The following is an 18,156-nucleotide window of genomic DNA, read 5'->3' on the forward strand; positions in this document are numbered from 1 at the left end:
AGAAGCCTGGGTGGTAAGATGCCTCTTTATTGGTGCTGGAGCTGCTCCTGAGGAAGTAGGCCATGGGACCCTCATCAGGACCCTTGCTCTCAGCTACTTCCTCCTGCGGGGGATACTCTGTCCCAACGGTACCTCTTCTGTCAGCTTCTGCAGAAGGAGAGAGAAGGTAATGATATTAGGACCCTGGAGCTCAGACACAGCCTGCACCAGGTGACTTCTGTAGGGTGGGGTCAGAGGTGAGGCTGGGTGGAGGCTATACCTGTAACAAGCGGGCCTGGTAGGCAGGGGGATCCTCTCCAGCCAAAGGCTGGGGGCGTACGTGTAGGTAGCGCTCAGTGGCCGTCTCCAGCTCTTCCACCTCATACAGGGTGGCTGGGTCCAGTGAGTGGGCATTGATGAGGCTCACAAGATACTCTTTGTAGTGTGCCCTGGGGAAAAAAGGGAGCAGATATTTGTTCTGTTGGCTAATATTAACTGAGTGTGTCTAACATAGCTGGGCTCTGAGACACTTGGACGAACAAGATTAACAACCCCTGCCTGTGCCCACACTGCCTGCTACTATCTATCCATGCTCTTGCCCAGAAAGCCTCCTCCCTTCCACCCATTGCGAGACCTACTGCTCCCAGGGACCCATTTTACTGCCTGGACATGCCCTCACCACTTCTACCCACCGCCCAACACCATGCCCATGTCCTGCTGACACTCACTGGCACAGGCCAGCATAGCCAGCTGGAGTTTCCTTGCCACAAGCTTCATCCCTGAGCCCATTGGGAACTTCCTTCTGCTCCATTACTCGGCAGCCACCTGAAGGTGAGGGAAGAAGGGAGCCTCTGTTGGGAGGCCAATAACCACAAAGCTCGAGAATTGGGATACTCACAAGGTAGGGAAGGCAGCCTCCAAGGAAGGGACTGAGCGCAGCAACTCCCGCTTTCCCAGTGGTGCTGGTGGGTACTCAGAGGTGCTGTCAGCGGCAGACCATCTGATACAGAGGCAGGAACTTGTCCCTACTTTTATCCAAGCAGGCTTTTGGCTCATAAACACATACCCTCTTGAGATAGCTTTTTTGTTTTTGGTTACTTATCTCTTGACTAGTTAACTTACTTATTCTGTGAAGGTCTTACCTCTTTTTTTTTTTTTTAAATAGAGACAGGGTCTCACTATGTTGTTCATACTGGTCTTAAACTCCTGGGCTCAAGTAATCCTCTGGCCTTAGCCTCCCAAAGTGCTGGGATTACGGGTGTGAGCCACCACTCCTGGCTACCTCTGTTTTTTTTTTTTTTTTTTTTTGAGATGGAGTTTCACCCTTGTTGCCCAGGCTGGACTGGAGTGCAATGGTGCAATCTTGGCTCACTGCAATCTCCGCCTCCTCCTGGGTTCAAGCGATTCTCCTGCCTCAGCCACCCGGGTAGCTGGGATTACAGGTGCCTGCCACCACACCTGGCTAATTTTTTTTGTATTTTTAGTACAGACAGGGTTTCACCTTGTTGGCCAGGCTGGTCTCAAACTCCTGACCTCAGGTGATCCACCTGCCTTGGCCTCCCAAAGTGCTGGGATTATAGGCGTGAGCCACTGCGCTTGGCCACTTCTTTTGGTTTTTTTTTTTTTTTTTTTTTTTTTGAGACGGAGTCTCGCTCTGTCGCCCGGACGGGAGTGCAGTGGCCAGATCTCAGCACACTGCAAGCTCCGCCTCCCGGGTTTACGCCATTCTCCTGCCTCAGCCTCCTGAGTAGCTGGGACTACAGGCGCCCGCCACCTCGCCCGGCTAGATTTTTGTATTTTTCAGTAGAGACGGGGTTTCACCGTGTTAGCCAGGATGGTCTCGATCTCCTGACCTCGTGATCCGCCCGTCTCAGCCTCCCAAAGTGCTGGGATTACAGGCTTGAGCCACCGCGCCCGGCCTCTTTTTTTTTTTGTTTTGAGACAGAGTCTCACTGTCGCCCAGGCTGGAGTGCAGTGGTGCGATCTTGGCTCACTGCAAGCTCCACCCCCCAGGTTCATGCCATTCTCCTGCCTCAGCCTCCCGAGCAGCTGGGACTACAGGCGCCTGCCACCACGCCTGGCTAATTTTTCCTATTTTTCAGTAGAGATGGGGTTTCACCGTGTTAGCCAGGATGGTCTCGATCTCCTGACCTCATGATCTGCCCGCCTTGGCTTCCCAAAGTGTTGGGATTACAGGCGTGAGCCACTGCACCTGGCAGGCCACATCTATTTTTTTTTTTTTTTTTTTTAATTTAAAGCCTACAGCACCTGGTATTCCCAGCCAATCTCTCATCCAAATACTAACTAGGCCCGAACCTGCTTAGCCTCCAAGATCAGAAAAGATCAGTCACATTCAGGGTGGTATGGACTGTAGACTTACCTCTGTCTACACTGTAAGAAGTGAAAGAGGTTAGAACCACATGTAACACCTTTCTGTTACCCTCATGGAATCTAAAACAGTGCCCTGCAACTAGCAGGTCTCATTAAACACTCATTGAGTTAATTAATGAATTATGATCATTTGGGAATGGGAGAAGAAAATTAGTATTAATGCCTTCTTGGGTACCAGGTTCTTTAAAGATGTCTGACGTAAAATGGCTTAGCTACAAGGTAGATACTACCCCTATTTTACAGCGGAAGAAACAAGGCCTGGAGTCTCAATTAACTTGCCAAAGGGCGTGCAACAAGTGGTCCCAGACCCAAGCCTCCCCTTTACCCATCATACAGTGGGAGCCCAGCACACCATCTCTTCTTCTCAAAGGCTTGTCCTAACACTCACCTCCAGGGACTGCCCGGGCCCCAGCTGGAGGCTCTGTATTAAACATGACATTATTGTCCTGAGGAGGAGAGACAGATGGGTGTTAAATTCCCCTTGATGCCAGTCCCTGTTGCATTTCCTAGCATGAAGTCTTTTCCATTCTTGCCCACCCTGGGCCCTGTCTTCTTCTCTCCTGACCACCTCTGACCTGTAGCAGCTTCTGAAGCCGGAGAGCAGTCCAGTCCCGCAGGTAGAAGAGACAGTCTCGAGGGTGGTGGCCGTGCAGCGACTTTTTTACCCTGCAGTTAGGGTCTGGACATTTCTGGCAGAAACCCAGATGGGAGAGAGGAAGTTGGAGACTGTTGGGGTCCTGGCCTCTCAGGATCCCCTGCGTGAGGGGTGTATGGGTGAGGGGAGATGGAGACATTGGAGGAGCAAGCAAAGGGTAAGGGGATGGAGAGTTGTGCTTTACATCCCATTGACCTCTTCCCTTCCCCAGGGCCACTCCTCAATGGCCTCTGCCTCTCAAACCCAGTGGAGCCCCCCACCCTTCCATCCCTTCGCCAACTCTCTGGGCTCACATTCTTGGCGTAAAAGGCATTGTAGCAGCCGCTGCAGAACTGGTGGCGGCACTGGGTACAGTGAAAGTGCATGCAGCCTCCTCGGGCCAGGGCATAGGAGAACTTGCATTTGGGGCAGTCTGCAAAGGACAAGAGGTCAGGGCTGGAGCTGCTGCTGCAACTCAAGGCCATCAAGAAGAGAGCTGCTGGCAATGACAGGCTTCTGAGCAAACAGGCCAAGTGGGGCAGCCTTACCAATGCCGTTTTCCTGAAGATACATTGCTAGGCCCTGGGCCTGGTATTCTGGGTCGTTCATGCGTTTCCAGTTCTGGAAGTCCTCACAGCTCCGACCTCGGTGCTGCTCCTCCCACTGCCGGAGGGAAAGTAGGCTTCACGTGGGAGCTCTATCCCATCCCCTGGCCCTTCTTCCTAGCCCCTCCACTCACATTCAGTGGTCCCCAGCTAGGTTTATGTCACTGCCACCTACCATTTGCTCAGATCTAAAAATGAGAGGCTATCCTTGGTTCTTTCATTTTCTCCTACTGCCTCATACTCCTTTTGCCTTGCTTCTACCCCACAGACCATCTCAACCATATCCCCTTTTCCTTCATCCCTACTGCTACCACTTTACTCCAGGCCACCATCAGCCCTTGCCTCAATTGCTTGCCTTGGTTACTAGTCTGTTTCCCATTCCTGCACCCCTAGGATCAATTCTCCCCATGGCTGTCAAAAGGACTTCAAAATTGTAAGTCAGGTAGCTTCCACAGTATTGGTGGTGTTTTTGGTTCTGTGGTAGTCTCAGGTGTTCACTTTGTTTCAGACATGATGCAGATGAATTTTTTTTTTTTTTTGAGATGGAGTCTCGCTCTGTCACCCAGGCTGGAGTGCAATGGCGTGATCTCGGCTCACTGCAGCCTCCACCTCCTGGGTTCAAGTGATTCTCCTGCTCCAGCCTCCAGAGTAGCTGGGATTACAGGCACATGCCACCACACCCGGCTAATTTTCGTATTTTTAGTAGAGACAGGGTTTCACCATATTGGGCAGGCTGGTCTTGAACTCCCGACCTCAAGTGATCCACCCACCATGGCCTCCCAAAGTGATGGGATTACAGGCAGAAGCCACTGTGCCTAGCCAAATATTACACTTCTTAAAAGATAAATGTGGCTTGGCATAGTGGCTCATGTCTGTAATCCCAGTACTTTGGAAGGCTGAGGCGAGGGATCACTTGAGACCAGGAGTTGGAGGCTATAGTGAGCTATGACTGCACCAGAGGACCCCAGCCTGGGTGAGAGTGAGTCCTTGTCTCTAAAAATAAATAAATAAATAAACGAAAGATAAATGAGATAAATGAGAAAGATAAATGAGATCACCCTTGCTTCTTCTCAGAATGAAGGCAGATGGATGCCTGCCTCACTTGGCCTCCAGGGCTCTCCACACCTGGCAGCTGGCTTCTCTCTGACCACCTGCCACTCCCACCTTGCTTTCCAGGCTCCACCCACACAACACTTTTTTCTGACTCTGGCCCTTTCCATGTGTTGTTTTTTCTCTCCCAAATGCTCTCTGTGTGGCTGGCTTCTTTTTAATGTTTAGGCCTGAGCTTAAACCATTTTAGAGAAGACTTGTCTGACCTCTCTACCCTAAGTAGGTCCACTCTGTTACCCTGATCTCAGATTCCTGTCTGTTTTCTTCATAGAACTTATGCCTATGTATAATTAGTTCCTCTGGCTTACTTTCCTTCCTTCCTCCTCCCCTTTCCTTTCTCTCCCGATTTCCTCCCTCCCTCTGCTGTCTTCCCTTTCTCCTTGTGCCTCGTCTTTCTGACTAGTCTGTAAGCTCTTTTGACCTCAGAGCTCATATCTATTTTGCTGTCCAGGATACAAACTCCCCTGAGTCTAACACAGTACCTGGCAGTAGCTCAGCAAGTATTTCTGAAAGGATGAATGTGCCTCACCTGGCGCTTGCAGCGCACACAGAAGGTCTGGTGACACTGGGGACAAGTCGCCTCCAGCTGCTCACGCTCATATATGAAGCCAAAGGAGCACTGTAAGTAAAAGAGCATAAAGTTATCAAAGGCCTGACCTGGAACCATCCCCTGTCCCTCCACAGTAGCTCCCCTGGGCAGGCCACTTACCTGGGCACACCACAAGAACTTGGGGTCCCGCATCAGCACACCCTCGGTCAGCTTCTTATGGAACAACGCATAGGCATCTGGCTCTAGGCTCTCTCGAAGCTGGGGACAGGATGCAGAGGTGGTGGGTGGGAGGGTTGCTATTCAAAGCTCAGGGTACCTGAGTCCTAGTGGGGCTGCAGTACCTGGATGTCAAGGGTAGAGAAGTAGCTGAGCAACTGTGTGTCATCGGTGAGGTCAGGGCGGCCACAGGCAGGGCACACCATGTCTGTGATGTGCTTCTCCTTCAAGGCAATGGTGAAGTGCTGGCGGAAGCAGTCAGGACAGATGGTGCACTCACAGGAAGTCAGGGCCTGCATCTGGAGGGTGAGGGGTTGGAGGGGAGGGGGTTAGAAGCCACAGCTGCCAGCCTAGGGAAGAGGCAGTGGCCAGGTGTCCACTAAGAAATCAGGCTCTAATTAACAACTAGGCACGGTTAACAACCTCAAGTGCCAGCAGGGGCCAGGCAGGCAACCTAAACATCTAAAGACAGTCAGGTGGAGGAAAACAGACAATGGTGACACCTAAGGTAAAGACAAAAGTGCCTATAAAAACATTCATATTCCATTAAATATACAAGTAACATGCTTGAAATGACAAACCTATAGAAGTGGAGAACAGATTCATGGTTGCTGGGTGACTCGAAGTGGTGGCAGAAGGGTATAACTAAAGAGGTACATGAGGGAGTTCCTTTGTGGTGATGAAACAATCTGTATCTTGATTATGGTGGTGGTTATATGCATCTATACATGGGACAGAACTGCACAGAACCACACATACACACAGCGGCACACCCATGTGAAAAATGAACAAGACCTATAGTAAAGCTAACGTTGTAGCAATGTCTATTTCTTGGTCTTGATATTGTACTATAATTATATAAGAAGTCACCACTGGGGGTCGGGCATGCTAGCTCACACCTGTAATCCCAGTACTTTGGGAAGCCAAGGTGGGTGGATCACTTGAGCCCAGGAGTTAGAGACCAGCCTGGCCAACATTGTGAAACCTTGTCTCTACTAAAAATACAAAAATTGGGCCAGGCACCATGGCTCATGCCCATAATCCCAGCACTTTAGGAGGTTGAGGCAGGCAGATCACCTGAGGTCGGGAGTTCCACACCAGCGTGACCAACATTGAGAAACCCTGTCTCTACTAAAAATATAAAATTAGGCAGGTGTGGTGGCGCATGCCTGTAATCCCAGCTACTCGGGAGGCTGAGGGAGGAGAATTGCTTGAACCTGGGAGGCAGAGGCTGCAGTGAGCTGAGATCGCACCATTGCACTCCAGCCTGGGCAACAAGAGAAAAACTCTGTCTCAAAAAAAAAAAAAAAAAATTAGCCGGGCGTGGTAGAAGATGCCTGTAATCACAGCTATTCGGGAGGCTGAGACAGGGGAATCACTTGAACAGGGAGGTGGGGATTGCAATGAGCCATAATTGCGCCACTGCGCTCCAGTCAGGGTGACAGAGCGAGACTCCGTCTCAAAAAAATAAAGTCATCACTGGGTGAAGGTAAGTGAAAAGTACACAGGACTCTATGTACTATTTTTGAAACTTCCTGTAGATTCTACAATTATTTATTTATTTAATTGATTTTGAGACAGAGTCTCACTCTGTCGCTCAGAATGGAGTGCCGTGGCACAATCCTGGCTCACTGCAACCTCTGTCTCCCAGGTTCAAGAGATTTTTCCTGCCTCAGCCTCCCAAATAGCTGGGATTACAGGCACCCACTACCACACCTGGCTAATTTTTGTATTTTTTGTAGAGACAGGGTTTCACCGTGTTGGTCAGGCTGGTTTCAAACTTCTGATCTCAGGTGATCCAACCGCCTTTGCCTCCCAAAGTGCTAGGATTACAGGTGTGAGCCACTGTGCCTGGCCAACTTTACTTATTTATTTATTTTTAATTTCTTTTTTTTTTTTTTTTTTGAGATGGAATCTCTTTCTGTTGCCCAGGCTGGAGTGCAGTGGCACAATCTCGGCTCACTGCAACCTCCGCCTCCCAGGTTCAAGCGATTCTCCTGCCTCAGCCTCCCGAGTAGCTGGGATAACAGGCACACGCCACCATGCCTGGCTAATTTTTGTATTTTTAGTAGAGACGGGGTTTCACCATGTTGACCAGGATGGTCTAAATCTCTTGACCTCGTGATCAACCCACTTGGTCTCCCAAAGTGCAGGGATTACAGGCATAAGCCACCACGCCCAGCCCTTTATTTATTTTTTTAGAGATGGGAGTCCTATTATGTTGCCCATGCTGGTCTCTAACTCCTGGCTTCAAGGAATTCTCCCACCTCAGCCTCCCAAAGCGGTAGGATTACAGGCATGAGGCATCACGCCCAGCAAAATTATTTTTGAAAACATATCCACAGTAGCACTGTCACACACACATACACACAAATGAACAGTAATTTTTTTTTCTGAGACAGAGTCTCACTCTGTTGCCCAGGCTGGAGTGCAGTGGTGCAATCTCTGCTCACTGGAAGCTCCACTTCCTGGGTTCATGCCATTCTCCTGCCTCAGCCTCCCGAGTAGCTGGGACTACAGGCGCCTGCCACCACACTCGGCTAATTTTTTATATTTTTAGTAGAGACAGGGTTTCACCGTGTCAGCCAGGATGGTTTCCATCTCCTGACCTCGTGATCTACCTGCCTTGGCCTCCCAAAGTGCTGGCATTACAGGCGTGAGCCACCGCGCCCAGCCTAGTAATTCTTTAGTATCAGCAAATATCCAGTTTATAGGAATAAGCCCTTAGCTCCTAAGCCTCCACGTACTCTAGGTCAGAGCAGTTAGAATGGCTCTGTATGTGTTTTGTTTTGGTTTTACTCTGTATTTTTAAAATAATTGTAGAGGTCAAGAGTTCGAGACCAGCCTGGCCAATATGGCAAAACCCTGTCTCTACTAAAAATACAAAAATTAGCCGAGTGTGGTGGCGGGCGCCTGTAACCCCAGCTACACAGGAGGCTGAGGCAGGATAATTGCTTGGAGGAGGTGGAGGTTACAGTGAGCTGAGATTGCGCCACTGTACTCCAGCCTGGGGTCAAGGCTGAAATTCCATCTCAAAAAAAAAAAAAATAAGTAAATAAATAAAGTTTTACATTTTAGAGATATATACTGAAGCATTTATAAGCTATATTATGCCTGATATTTGATATTAAAATAACCGTCTGTGTATATATGTGAACTAAAGACTGATCATGTTTGTTGACAATTGCTGAAGCTTGATGATGAATACACTGGGAGTGGAGGGGTTGCAGGGGGATATGGGAATTTGTTATACAGTGTAGTACAACTTTTCTACTATTGCATATTTGAAAATTTCCATTAATAGAATATTTTTTTTCAAGGGAGGAGATAAGCCTATTCCTGACCTCCCCCTCCCAGAAGCCTCCAGGGGTACATGGGCAACTGAAGAGCAGAAGACAGGATCAGAGATGGGGACTGGGGTAGGGTGGGGGTCCAAAAGAATAGAGTAATTCTTGGACCAGGTACTGTGGGGAGGGACTTACCCGGTTGTGGGGCAGGGCCCAGCCACACACAGCACACTCCTGGGCAAGCAAGCGGCGCAGGAAGGCCCGGTCCTGGCTGTGCCTTACAGCTTCTACCACGTCCCCCAACTCATAGTTCCTGGGTGTCTCCTGCAGCAGTGACAGTGCCAGCTCTGCCCGGCCCCAGCTGGGGAGTGCGTAGACTGCCAAAAGCCGCCTGACCAGGCTCTGCAATGTGATTCAGGTGGAGGGGGGAGGTGCTGTCAGACTCCAGGGACCCTTCCCCTCAGCTCCCTCTTGCTCCTCTAGGTGGACCCTTGGGTTTCTTGCCTCCTCCCAGCACCTGCTTGTCTGGCCCATCCCAGGAAGGGGTGGGCTCAGGGCCACTGTCCCAGAGGCGCTGGTGGAAGGGCTCTAGGCGTTGGCGCTGTAGCTCAGTCAGGGCCCGTGACACATCACCTCCATGCTGGAACAATGCCTGGAGAGACCCCTCCTCAGGCCCAAAGCCTAGAGACTGGAGCTCCTGCACCTGCAAGACGGGAGGGGTGAGAGGGAGTGAAGTGGGAAAGCAAGCAAGGGAGAGTGTGAGAGATGCAGACTCTCAGCCCTATCCCATACCCAGCACAGCTGATACCTTCCTTTGCCTGGTCCTCACACACTCCTCCACAGCTTCATCAAGGTTGCCATGACGATCCAGCCAGGCTTTCCGGGCCTCCTGACAGGAAAAGGCACCCAGCCCAGGGTCCTGCTGTCCAGCCAGCTCAGCCACCATCTCCAGCACGTAGGGCAGTTCTGAGCGCAACCACTGCAGAGGCACCTCAGTGCCTGAGTACTGCAGAGCCGAGAAGATCTCCTCTGGACAGGCACCTGCGGCTTCCCCTTCCTAAGGCACAGTCCTGCCCATCAGGCCCATCAGGCAGGGCACACCCTTCACCCACCCTCAGCCTGATCTAAGATGGTGACAGTGGCTCAGCTCAGACATATGGATCATGTCATCAGTGCACAGCATGGTAACTGCCTCAGTAACAGGGAGCTGCTGCTAACAATGACAAGATTCATAGAAACTATTAACCACCGGCAGCATCTCCTTTCCCACACCAGCTCAGCCCTACCTCATCCCAGGCCCAGTCCTTACCCGGATCATGCTCACTAGCTGTAGGCCTTCCTCCCGCATCTTGTCTTGGCGCTGCTTCTCAGGGTCTCCACAGGAACTGGGCAGGGAGGCACTAAGGCGTTGTGGGGGCCCAAGCTTAGGGGGACCCTTTTCCAAAGAGCTGGCATAGGGCCGGGGGGGATGTTGTACTGGAATGGGGCTACTAGTCCGGTTGCACATTACACACACCCAGCCAGGGCTCGAGTTGCAGAAGGTACAGTGAATACAGTACCAGACATGACTCTGGGCAGAGGCCAGCAAAGTATCCCCCTGCTGGGAAGGCAGAGAGAATTATCCCTTTGACTGGCTGGCTGAGGTTCACAACAGAAATACAGGGAGTTGGGAGGAACTGAAGGAAAACATGGGATAGAAAAGAAGAGAATGACTTGAGGTAACACACAATAAAGAGCTGGGAAGGCCAGGAACAGGTTACCTGAAGGGGTTGCAGGCAAATGCCAGCATCTCGGGAATCCACCACCAAGCTGGGAGGCTGGGCCAGCCGAGGTCGCTCACATATGGAACACAGCACAGCTGCTGCCTCATTCTCAAAGGTACAGCTCTGGCAGGCCCACCGACCCCTTGCAAGATCAGGTTCTAGGCCTCCAGTTCCTTGGGGACCCTCAGTTCCCAACCCCAACCCCTTACAGCCTCGGGGCCGATCACAGGCCACACAGAGCACTGCCCAAGGCTCATTTAGCATGGCACAGGCAGCACAGTGCCAGGGCAAACGAGCACTTGCAGGATTAGGGGAAGAAGGAGAGCTGTCTCCTAGTGCCAGCAGGGAGGTCAACTGGGGCCGTGGTTGGGCTGAGGCAGGTAAACTGTAATGGAAAAGCAGACATGGCCTACTGAAGTGGCACCTGGTGCCTGGATCCCTCGCCTCTAAGCATTCCCCATTTGCTGGGTAACAACACATGTCTCTGGCCTTTGCACACACTGTCCCTGTCTCGAACACTCCTATACCCATAGCCTATGCAACATTTAAATGACAGTTTAAAGCTCACTTCTTCCTAGTAGACACTGCTAATACACGGCCTGACCTACATTAGGTGTTTAAAATATTGCCACCTGATTCAGCTGACCCTTCAGACTAGGTTGCAAACCACCTACTACCATAACAACCTGGGTTACTATAATTACTACTTGCTTGATGTATATGTCTATTATCTCCTTCAGGGTTCTGACTGGCTACTTCTCCTCTATTAAACAGTCTTTAGCACAGAAACTGGCAGGTAGTCCATAACCAAGTGATCTTAAGTTTTCTAAATTTCACTCTCACCCAGAAGAGAAACCCTCTCACCTGGGGCTCAGGTGGGCACCCTGGAGGACCCCAGGCAGGGTCTGGCGGAGGTGATGAGCACGGGATGGGTGTCCATGGAACAGGTGGTCACAGGCTGGACACAGGGCCTGTTTACAGGATGGGCAGTGCAGTGTGCCTGGGGCAGAACCACAGAGGAAGCAGGGACCAGGAGTGGAGCCTGGAGAGCAAGAGAGATAGAACATCTTTCCAAAAAAGACCAGGTTACATCTGAATCTGCTGTGGATGCGGGCAAATCCCAAGACTACTTTTTAACACATCTAGCCCAAGGAAACAATTTTAATCTCTTTTAAAAAACAAAGAGGCCGGACACGGTGGTTCACACCAGTAATCCCAACACTTTGGGAGGCTGAGGCGGGTGGATCACCTGAGGTCGGGAGTTCCAGACCAGCCTGACCAACATGGAGAAACCCCGTATCTACCAAAAATATAAAATTAGCCGAGTGTGGTGGTGCATGCCTGTAATCCCAGCTACCTGGGAGGCTGAGGCAGGAGAATCCCTTGAACCCGGGAGGCGGAGGTTGCGGTGAGCAGAGATCACACCATTGCACTCCAGCCTGGGCAACAAGAGCAAAACTCTGTCTCAAAACAAACAAACAAAGACAAAGGAAGATAACCAAGAAGACAGAGGAGCATCCCAAATTTCCATCAATATAGCTTCCTACTTGGTCCCCAATTTAGGACCAATAATACCTGGGGCAGAGGGTGTGGTGAGGGGGCCAGGAGCAATCTCTCTCAATAGGGGGTCAAATTCTGAAAGCTGTAGCATCTGAAAAAGAAAGGGCAGGGAATGAACAAGGGTTTAGGGATACAGAGTCCCACAATTCCTGTTCCCTTTGTACACCCGCCCCTTTCTCCTGCCTTCCTTACATCATCTTCAACCTTGTCTTCCAACAGCTGCTCCAGTGCCTGCTGTCTTGGATGAGTATTCTGCAGTAATACAGATAAAAACGGTTTCCACCTAGACTCCTAGAACAAAGCCCTCCCTCTAAACCCTGGTCCCTTAACATTCACAGAGGGAAAATCAGTACCCGGAGCTCCCAGAATGCTGAACTATGCCCATAGTTCAGCAGCACAGGGGTCCTCAGACTTACTTGAGTTAGGCTGGGCTCCCCAGCCCTGATGTATAAGTCCATCAAGACTAGAGGAGCATCTCACCTGCAACAGCAGGCTGAGCTCTGTCCGAAGCAGCAGTACTTCCAGTGTGACTGTAGCAACCTGGTGCTCATTTGGCTCCTCTTGCCCTTCGGGGAAGCTCAACCCATCTGGCTGCTCCTCTGTATAGCCATATAATCGCAGCACATCTCGGCCCCCCTGCCACACATTCACAACCAGTCACCACCCAGGAGGTTTCCTGCCTAGTAGGGCTGGACCCCTCCCCATTCAGCACAACCTCAGGCCTTTTCTAGCCAAACCCCAGCCCAGGCCCAGCCCCCTCTCCCATAAAGCCAGGGGATTCACCTGCACAGCATCCACCGTGCTGCGAAAGACAGGGTTATTAAACTTGACGCCGCGCCAGTACCGGGGCCGCTGAGGGCTGAGAAGGTTGCGGCCATATTTCTCCAGGATGTTCAGGGCCGTGGACAGGGTACTGAGGTAGTTTCGGGGCTGGGAGCAATGAGAGCAGAGAGTTGTAAGCGTAGCCCGGGCCTCAGGCCCTGGTGTCCCCCTTCCAAGCGGGGCCGGGCCTCACCTCCCCATGGGCGTTGCAGCGGACCAGGCGTGCGGCGTCCAGCTGCAGGTAGCGGGCAGTTGGCGGCAGAGAGCTGGCTAGTAGCGGCCGGAGCTGCTCCAGGGAAAACGCCTGCCCGGAATCCCTCCTCAGGGCGCTCGCCAGCTCCTCGCGGGCCACCAGGAAGGCCCGCTCCTCTTCCTCCCCCGGCATCCTGAGGCAGGAGTCAGCCCCAGCCTTGCCGCCCGCCGGGACCCGGCGCGGGCAGCGCGCGGCCCAAGCGCCGCCCCTCCCGTCTGGTGCCCGGCTTTGAGGCCCACCCCGGCCCGCGCAGCCGCCCCAGGTCACTCAGACCACGGTCACTCTCCAGCCCCCGGCCCAGCGCCAGGGTTGGCCGAGAACAGGAAGTACTAGGAAAGAGGGCGGGACAGCGACCCAATTTCAGAGGAACGGGCGGGGCTTAAGGTTAAGGTGGGAGCTGGTGTCCCGAAACCAGGGGGCGTGGCCAAGAGGGAGGGCCAGGTCCCAAGCAATGAGAAGGCAAATGGCTCCTGGCTCCTCCCTCAGCGCGCCCCAGCATCTTCCCTCAGTCAAACGCTCTTCCCCGCCTTCCTCCAGTCTGGTTCCACCCCTTCCGGATAGCCCCAGGCGCGGGGTTATCCTATTCAGCTCAAAACCTTCCTTTTTCTAGCTGGACCAGTCCGCTACGCTCCGGGCCTCACCGGGGAAGTCCCACCCTGCAGGGGAACCGACTCTGGCCGGCCCTAGCCCCTCTCGAGCGAGTCCCGCCCCATCTCCGGTCTGTCCTGAAGGCTGAGGGAAGACCCTCACCCAGCCCCTGCCCTCTCCCTTCTAAGGGCGGCTAGCCCTTCTCCACCCCAGGAGCTCCCTCTGGCTGCCCCTCCCACTCACTCTCATCTCTCTCCGTCCGCTGTTTGCGGTCGAGCCTTCTTGGGGGAGCCCCGCCACTGGATACCCCCTTTGCCATACTCCCACCTCTCTTACCCCGACCCTGGACTTCCCGTTGGCCCTAGCTTAAGCCCCGCCCCTCTCCAAGGGACAGCCCCCGATCCAGTCTCCGCTGTCCCACTCACCCCAGCCCCTCCCTCGGGCAGCCCCTGGGCTTGTGACCCAGCCAGCACCGCCTCTCCTAGTGGCAACTGGCTGGGAATGGCTGAGGGGGTACCTACTGCTAGCGGCCTGCCAGGGGGAGGAGGGGGACGGAAAGAAGAAAGGGGGCGGGGTTGAGGGGGGCGGGCCTGGACCTGGGGAGTGAAAGCGAAAGCCCGGGCGACTAGCCGGGAGACCAGAGATCTAGCGACTGAAGCAGCATGGCCAAGCCGTGTGGGGTGCGCCTGAGCGGGGAAGCCCGCAAACAGGTAATGGTGAATCGGAGGCCAGGAAGGGGTCATAGAGCCCTCTTGGGGGGAGGCCAAGCTGGGTGGTTCAGGGGACCAAAGCAGTGCCAGATAACTCCCCCAATCTCGCTAGTGCCTTCACTTCTCGGGGATTCCCAGATTCATGCCCTCCGACTGCAGTGAGCAGGAGCTTCTAGGGGAAACTGGCTTGTGGTGAGAAAGGCCTGAGCCACAGTTGGAGGGCACCCTGTTGTGAGTGGAAGCTTTTGACAACCCAGACCCTTAACCAACATCCGGGTACTGCTCTCTGTGTAGGTGGAGGTCTTCAGGCAGAATCTTTTCCAGGAGGTAAGTCTCTGGATTTGAGCGATTTGACCCAGAATCTTAGACCAATACTTGAGGATAACAACCTCTCCTAATGACCCCCCCAAGTCACCCTAGACTTAACCCTACTTCTCTTACCAAGCCTTCACCCAAAGTAACCCCGGAATTATTGATAGCTACCTTTAATCTGACCTTTCTTATGACTCTCCCCACTTCTGGCACTTCTCTCTTTTGATGTGGAGGAAAAAATCCATGGCTCCCAAAGCAGGAATATCACAGTCCTAACCTTAGTTCTGCCACTTACCAGCTTGGGCAAGTCCTTTCATTTTCAGGTCTTCAGTTTCCTCATTTGCAAGTCTTGGACCCAGTGATTTCCAAAGGCCCTTCCAGTTCCATTTGTCAGACATCTCATTGAGCATATTCTGTGATTCCCCTTCCTTGCAATGTAACCCACAGGCTGAGGAATTCCTCTACAGATTCTTGCCACAGAAAATCATATACCTGAATCAGCTCTTGCAAGTGAGTAGTGTGGGCCCCTCCTGCCCCTTCCCATGTCCTCTCTCCCCTTTGCCCACCCTCTCTAGCTAACAGCTGGATTCAGCATGCAGAGAATAGTTTCAAGTAGTAGATTGGGAATATTAGGATGGCGTGAGGCATGAGCCTAGGTTGGGAGGCAGAGGGCAAGTGGGATGTATGGAGGGAAGGCTGTGACCTAGGATGAAGGGAAGAGACTGGGCAGCCCCTGACAGTGAGCTCTGTGCAGGAGGACTCCCTCAATGTGGCTGACCTGACTTCCCTCCGGGCCCCACTGGACATCCCCATCCCAGACCCTCCACCCAAGGATGATGAGGTGAGGCATTCAGGGTGCAGGACTTGGACTATAAACCCAATGGAGATGATAGCCCTTCAACCTCTGTGACTTTTCCAAAGCTACTTTCCCCCTTTTTTGTCTTAGATGGAAACAGATAAGCAGGAGAAGAAAGAAGGTAAGAGAGATAAGAGGTGACTAGGGAAAGGGAGATGGCACATTGGCTGCTGGATGAGAAAAGGGCCTGAATCCCCTCTTTCTCACAGTCCCTAAGTGTGGATTTCTCCCTGGGAATGAGAAAGTCCTGTCCCTGCTTGCCCTGGTTAAGCCAGAAGTCTGGACTCTCAAAGAGAAATGCATTCTGGTAAGCCTGGGAAATGGGGGAGGTGGAAAGAGAAGACACACAAAGTGAGGCCCTGGACTCCTCCATAGATACAAGTCCTTCATACAGAGACCTAGTCCTGAAAAAGAAAACTTCCTTTTGTGCCTTGGGCTTAGATCTCCTTTGTTCTCCTCATTCTGTTAGACCTCTTATCACAACGGTACCTCCAAAATTAGAGACTATGCAGTATCCACTCTGTAACCTCAGAACCTACTGCTGTATCGGGTTCATAGTAGAGGTGGTATAATATAGTGAGTGAATTGTTTTAAAAGATTGGACCCTAGAGAGAGACTGCTTAGGTTCAAATCATGATTCTATCAGTTACCTAGCTGGTAACCTTAAGTAAGTCACTTAGACATTCTGTGACTCAGTTTTTTCATCTGTTAAATGGATACAATAAATATGTGTCTCTGACGGTGGCTGTGATGATTAAATGAAATAAATACATGACACAGCGCCTGGTGTGTAATAAGTACCCAATTAAATATAACTATTTTTTTAGGAAGTGACAGTAATAGGAAGAACTCAGTATGTTTGTTGAATGATTCTTATATGATACCTCTTAACACAGGTGATTACATGGATTCAGCACCTGATCCCCAAGATTGAAGATGGAAATGATTTTGGGGTAGCAATCCAGGTAAGAAAAGGGTAACTGAAGACACTTAGAGTGGGGAGAGCCTCGGAGGGTGAGCTAGACATGAACCAAGAGGAGGAGGAAGATAGTGTATGAAATGGGGAGGACATGAAGTGTTGTCTTTGCCTCCCGTGTCACCACAGGAGAAGGTGTTGGAGAGGGTGAACGCCGTCAAGACCAAAGTGGAAGCTTTCCAGACAACCATTTCCAAGTGAGGGCAGCTGGAAGACCAGCACTGGGGGCAGTAGCAGCATTTCTTTGGGACCCCCAAAGCTAGGCAGCCTCATCAGGATGATGGGGGACTTTGGGAAGGGTCTGATGGAGTACATCTCCCTGAACACTCATTCCTGTGGTATTCCCTTGCTTCTGGCAGGTACTTCTCAGAACGTGGGGATGCTGTGGCCAAGGCCTCCAAGGAGACTCATGTAGTGAGTGGATAGTCCACCAGCCTTTTAGCTGGGGGTGGGATGAGGAGGTGTGAATCACGAGGTCAGGAGATCGAGATCATCCTGGCTAATATGGTGAAACCCCATCTCTACTAAAAATACAAAAAATTAGCGGGGCGTGGTGGCAGGCGCCTGTAATTCCAGCTACTCGGGAGGCTGAGGCAGGAAAATTGCTTGAACCTTGTCTTGTTTGTGACTTTCCCGATGTGTAGAATATTTAGCTAAAAGCATTGCCTAGAAAAACCGATTAGGGCTTCAACAACTTTGACCCTTTTCTCTGCTCAGTCCCTTGGGATCCTATTTCTTGGTGCTAAGAAGGGGTTCATTCTCAAGTTAACTTGTTTCCTATAAAAGGAAACCAGACTCATGTCCCAGCCTCCCATGGGACTGACACAGCTTTGCCTCCCACACTGCAGATGGATTACCGGGCCTTGGTGCATGAGCGAGATGAGGCAGCCTATGGGGAGCTGAGGGCCATGGTGCTGGACCTGAGGGCCTTCTATGTGAGTCTGGAGTAAGGCCTTAGGGGAGGTGGATGAGTGGGGGCGGGCAGGGGATTGGCTAAGAACCTCCTGACTCTTGCACTCTGGCCTTCTCCCAGGCCGAGCTTTATCATATCATCAGCAGCAACCTGGAGAAAATTGTCAACCCAAAGGGTGAAGAGAAGCCATCTATGTACTGAACCCAGGACTAGAAGGAAAATAAATGATCTATATGTTGTATGGATTCCCTTCCTGCGTGTGTCATTCATTCACAGCTTCCCAAAGTGCTGGAATTACAGGCGTGAGCCACTGTGCCCAGCCAGCCCACTGTAATCTTAAGAGGTCCTCCAAAGGAACAGGGTGGGGATTGTTACATGCCATGACAGCCATGCAGATAACCTGTATTTTGGAATGTAACAGTATTATTTTCATCCAGAGGTCTCAGGAATTAGTGGAAGAGATGGCATTTGCACAGAGCCCTTATGGGAATAATCAGGCTTTGGATAGACAAGGGGAAAGTTCTATGGCCAACATCAGAAATGAAGAAAGAATCCTCATCAGTTTAGGAAAAGCCTAGAAGGAGAATGAGGTTTCACTGGGAGAACTATGGAGAACTACAGATGAATGACT

At 51.7% G+C, this 18,156-nt stretch overlaps 2 protein-coding genes across 4 annotated transcripts; one reads left to right on the plus strand and one right to left on the minus strand.

The window, feature by feature from the left end:
• Nucleotides 1-7: 7 nt before the first annotated feature.
• On the minus strand, nt 8-13,508 carry RNF31 (ring finger protein 31). Of its 2 annotated transcripts, none has more exons than XM_023227452.3 (21): nt 13,111-13,508; nt 12,879-13,025; nt 12,576-12,731; nt 12,288-12,347; nt 12,111-12,186; nt 11,400-11,577; nt 10,533-10,920; nt 10,082-10,372; nt 9,581-9,829; nt 9,290-9,475; nt 8,968-9,174; nt 5,611-5,784; nt 5,429-5,527; nt 5,249-5,338; nt 3,553-3,667; nt 3,319-3,437; nt 2,946-3,059; nt 2,759-2,816; nt 708-804; nt 260-428; nt 8-147 (listed from the first exon to the last, which is right to left on the minus strand). In XM_023227452.3, the coding sequence occupies exons 1-21, from the start codon at nt 13,300-13,302 to the stop codon at nt 94-96; spliced, it is 3,219 nt and encodes a 1,072-aa protein (XP_023083220.1). In that variant the 5' UTR covers nt 13,303-13,508; the 3' UTR covers nt 8-93. The 2 variants fall into 2 exon arrangements, with proteins under 2 accessions (XP_023083220.1, XP_023083219.1); XM_023227451.2 differs by having other exon boundaries at nt 2,946-3,125.
• PSME2 (proteasome activator subunit 2) lies at nt 13,508-17,770 on the plus strand. 2 transcript variants are annotated; one of them, XM_023227454.2, is made up of 11 exons: nt 13,508-14,468; nt 14,763-14,795; nt 15,228-15,290; nt 15,535-15,621; nt 15,727-15,757; nt 15,846-15,943; nt 16,533-16,601; nt 16,742-16,809; nt 16,972-17,026; nt 17,461-17,547; nt 17,646-17,770. In XM_023227454.2, the coding sequence occupies exons 1-11, from the start codon at nt 14,421-14,423 to the stop codon at nt 17,724-17,726; spliced, it is 720 nt and encodes a 239-aa protein (XP_023083222.1). In that variant the 5' UTR covers nt 13,508-14,420; the 3' UTR covers nt 17,727-17,770. The 2 variants fall into 2 exon arrangements, with proteins under 2 accessions (XP_023083222.1, XP_023083223.1); XM_023227455.3 differs by lacking the exons at nt 15,727-15,757; nt 15,846-15,943.
• The last annotated feature ends 386 nt before the right edge of the window (nt 17,771-18,156 follow it).

The sequence above is a fragment of the Piliocolobus tephrosceles genome, chromosome 6, assembly GCF_002776525.5.
Source record: "Piliocolobus tephrosceles isolate RC106 chromosome 6, ASM277652v3, whole genome shotgun sequence".
Classification (NCBI taxonomy): Eukaryota; Metazoa; Chordata; class Mammalia; order Primates; family Cercopithecidae; genus Piliocolobus; species Piliocolobus tephrosceles.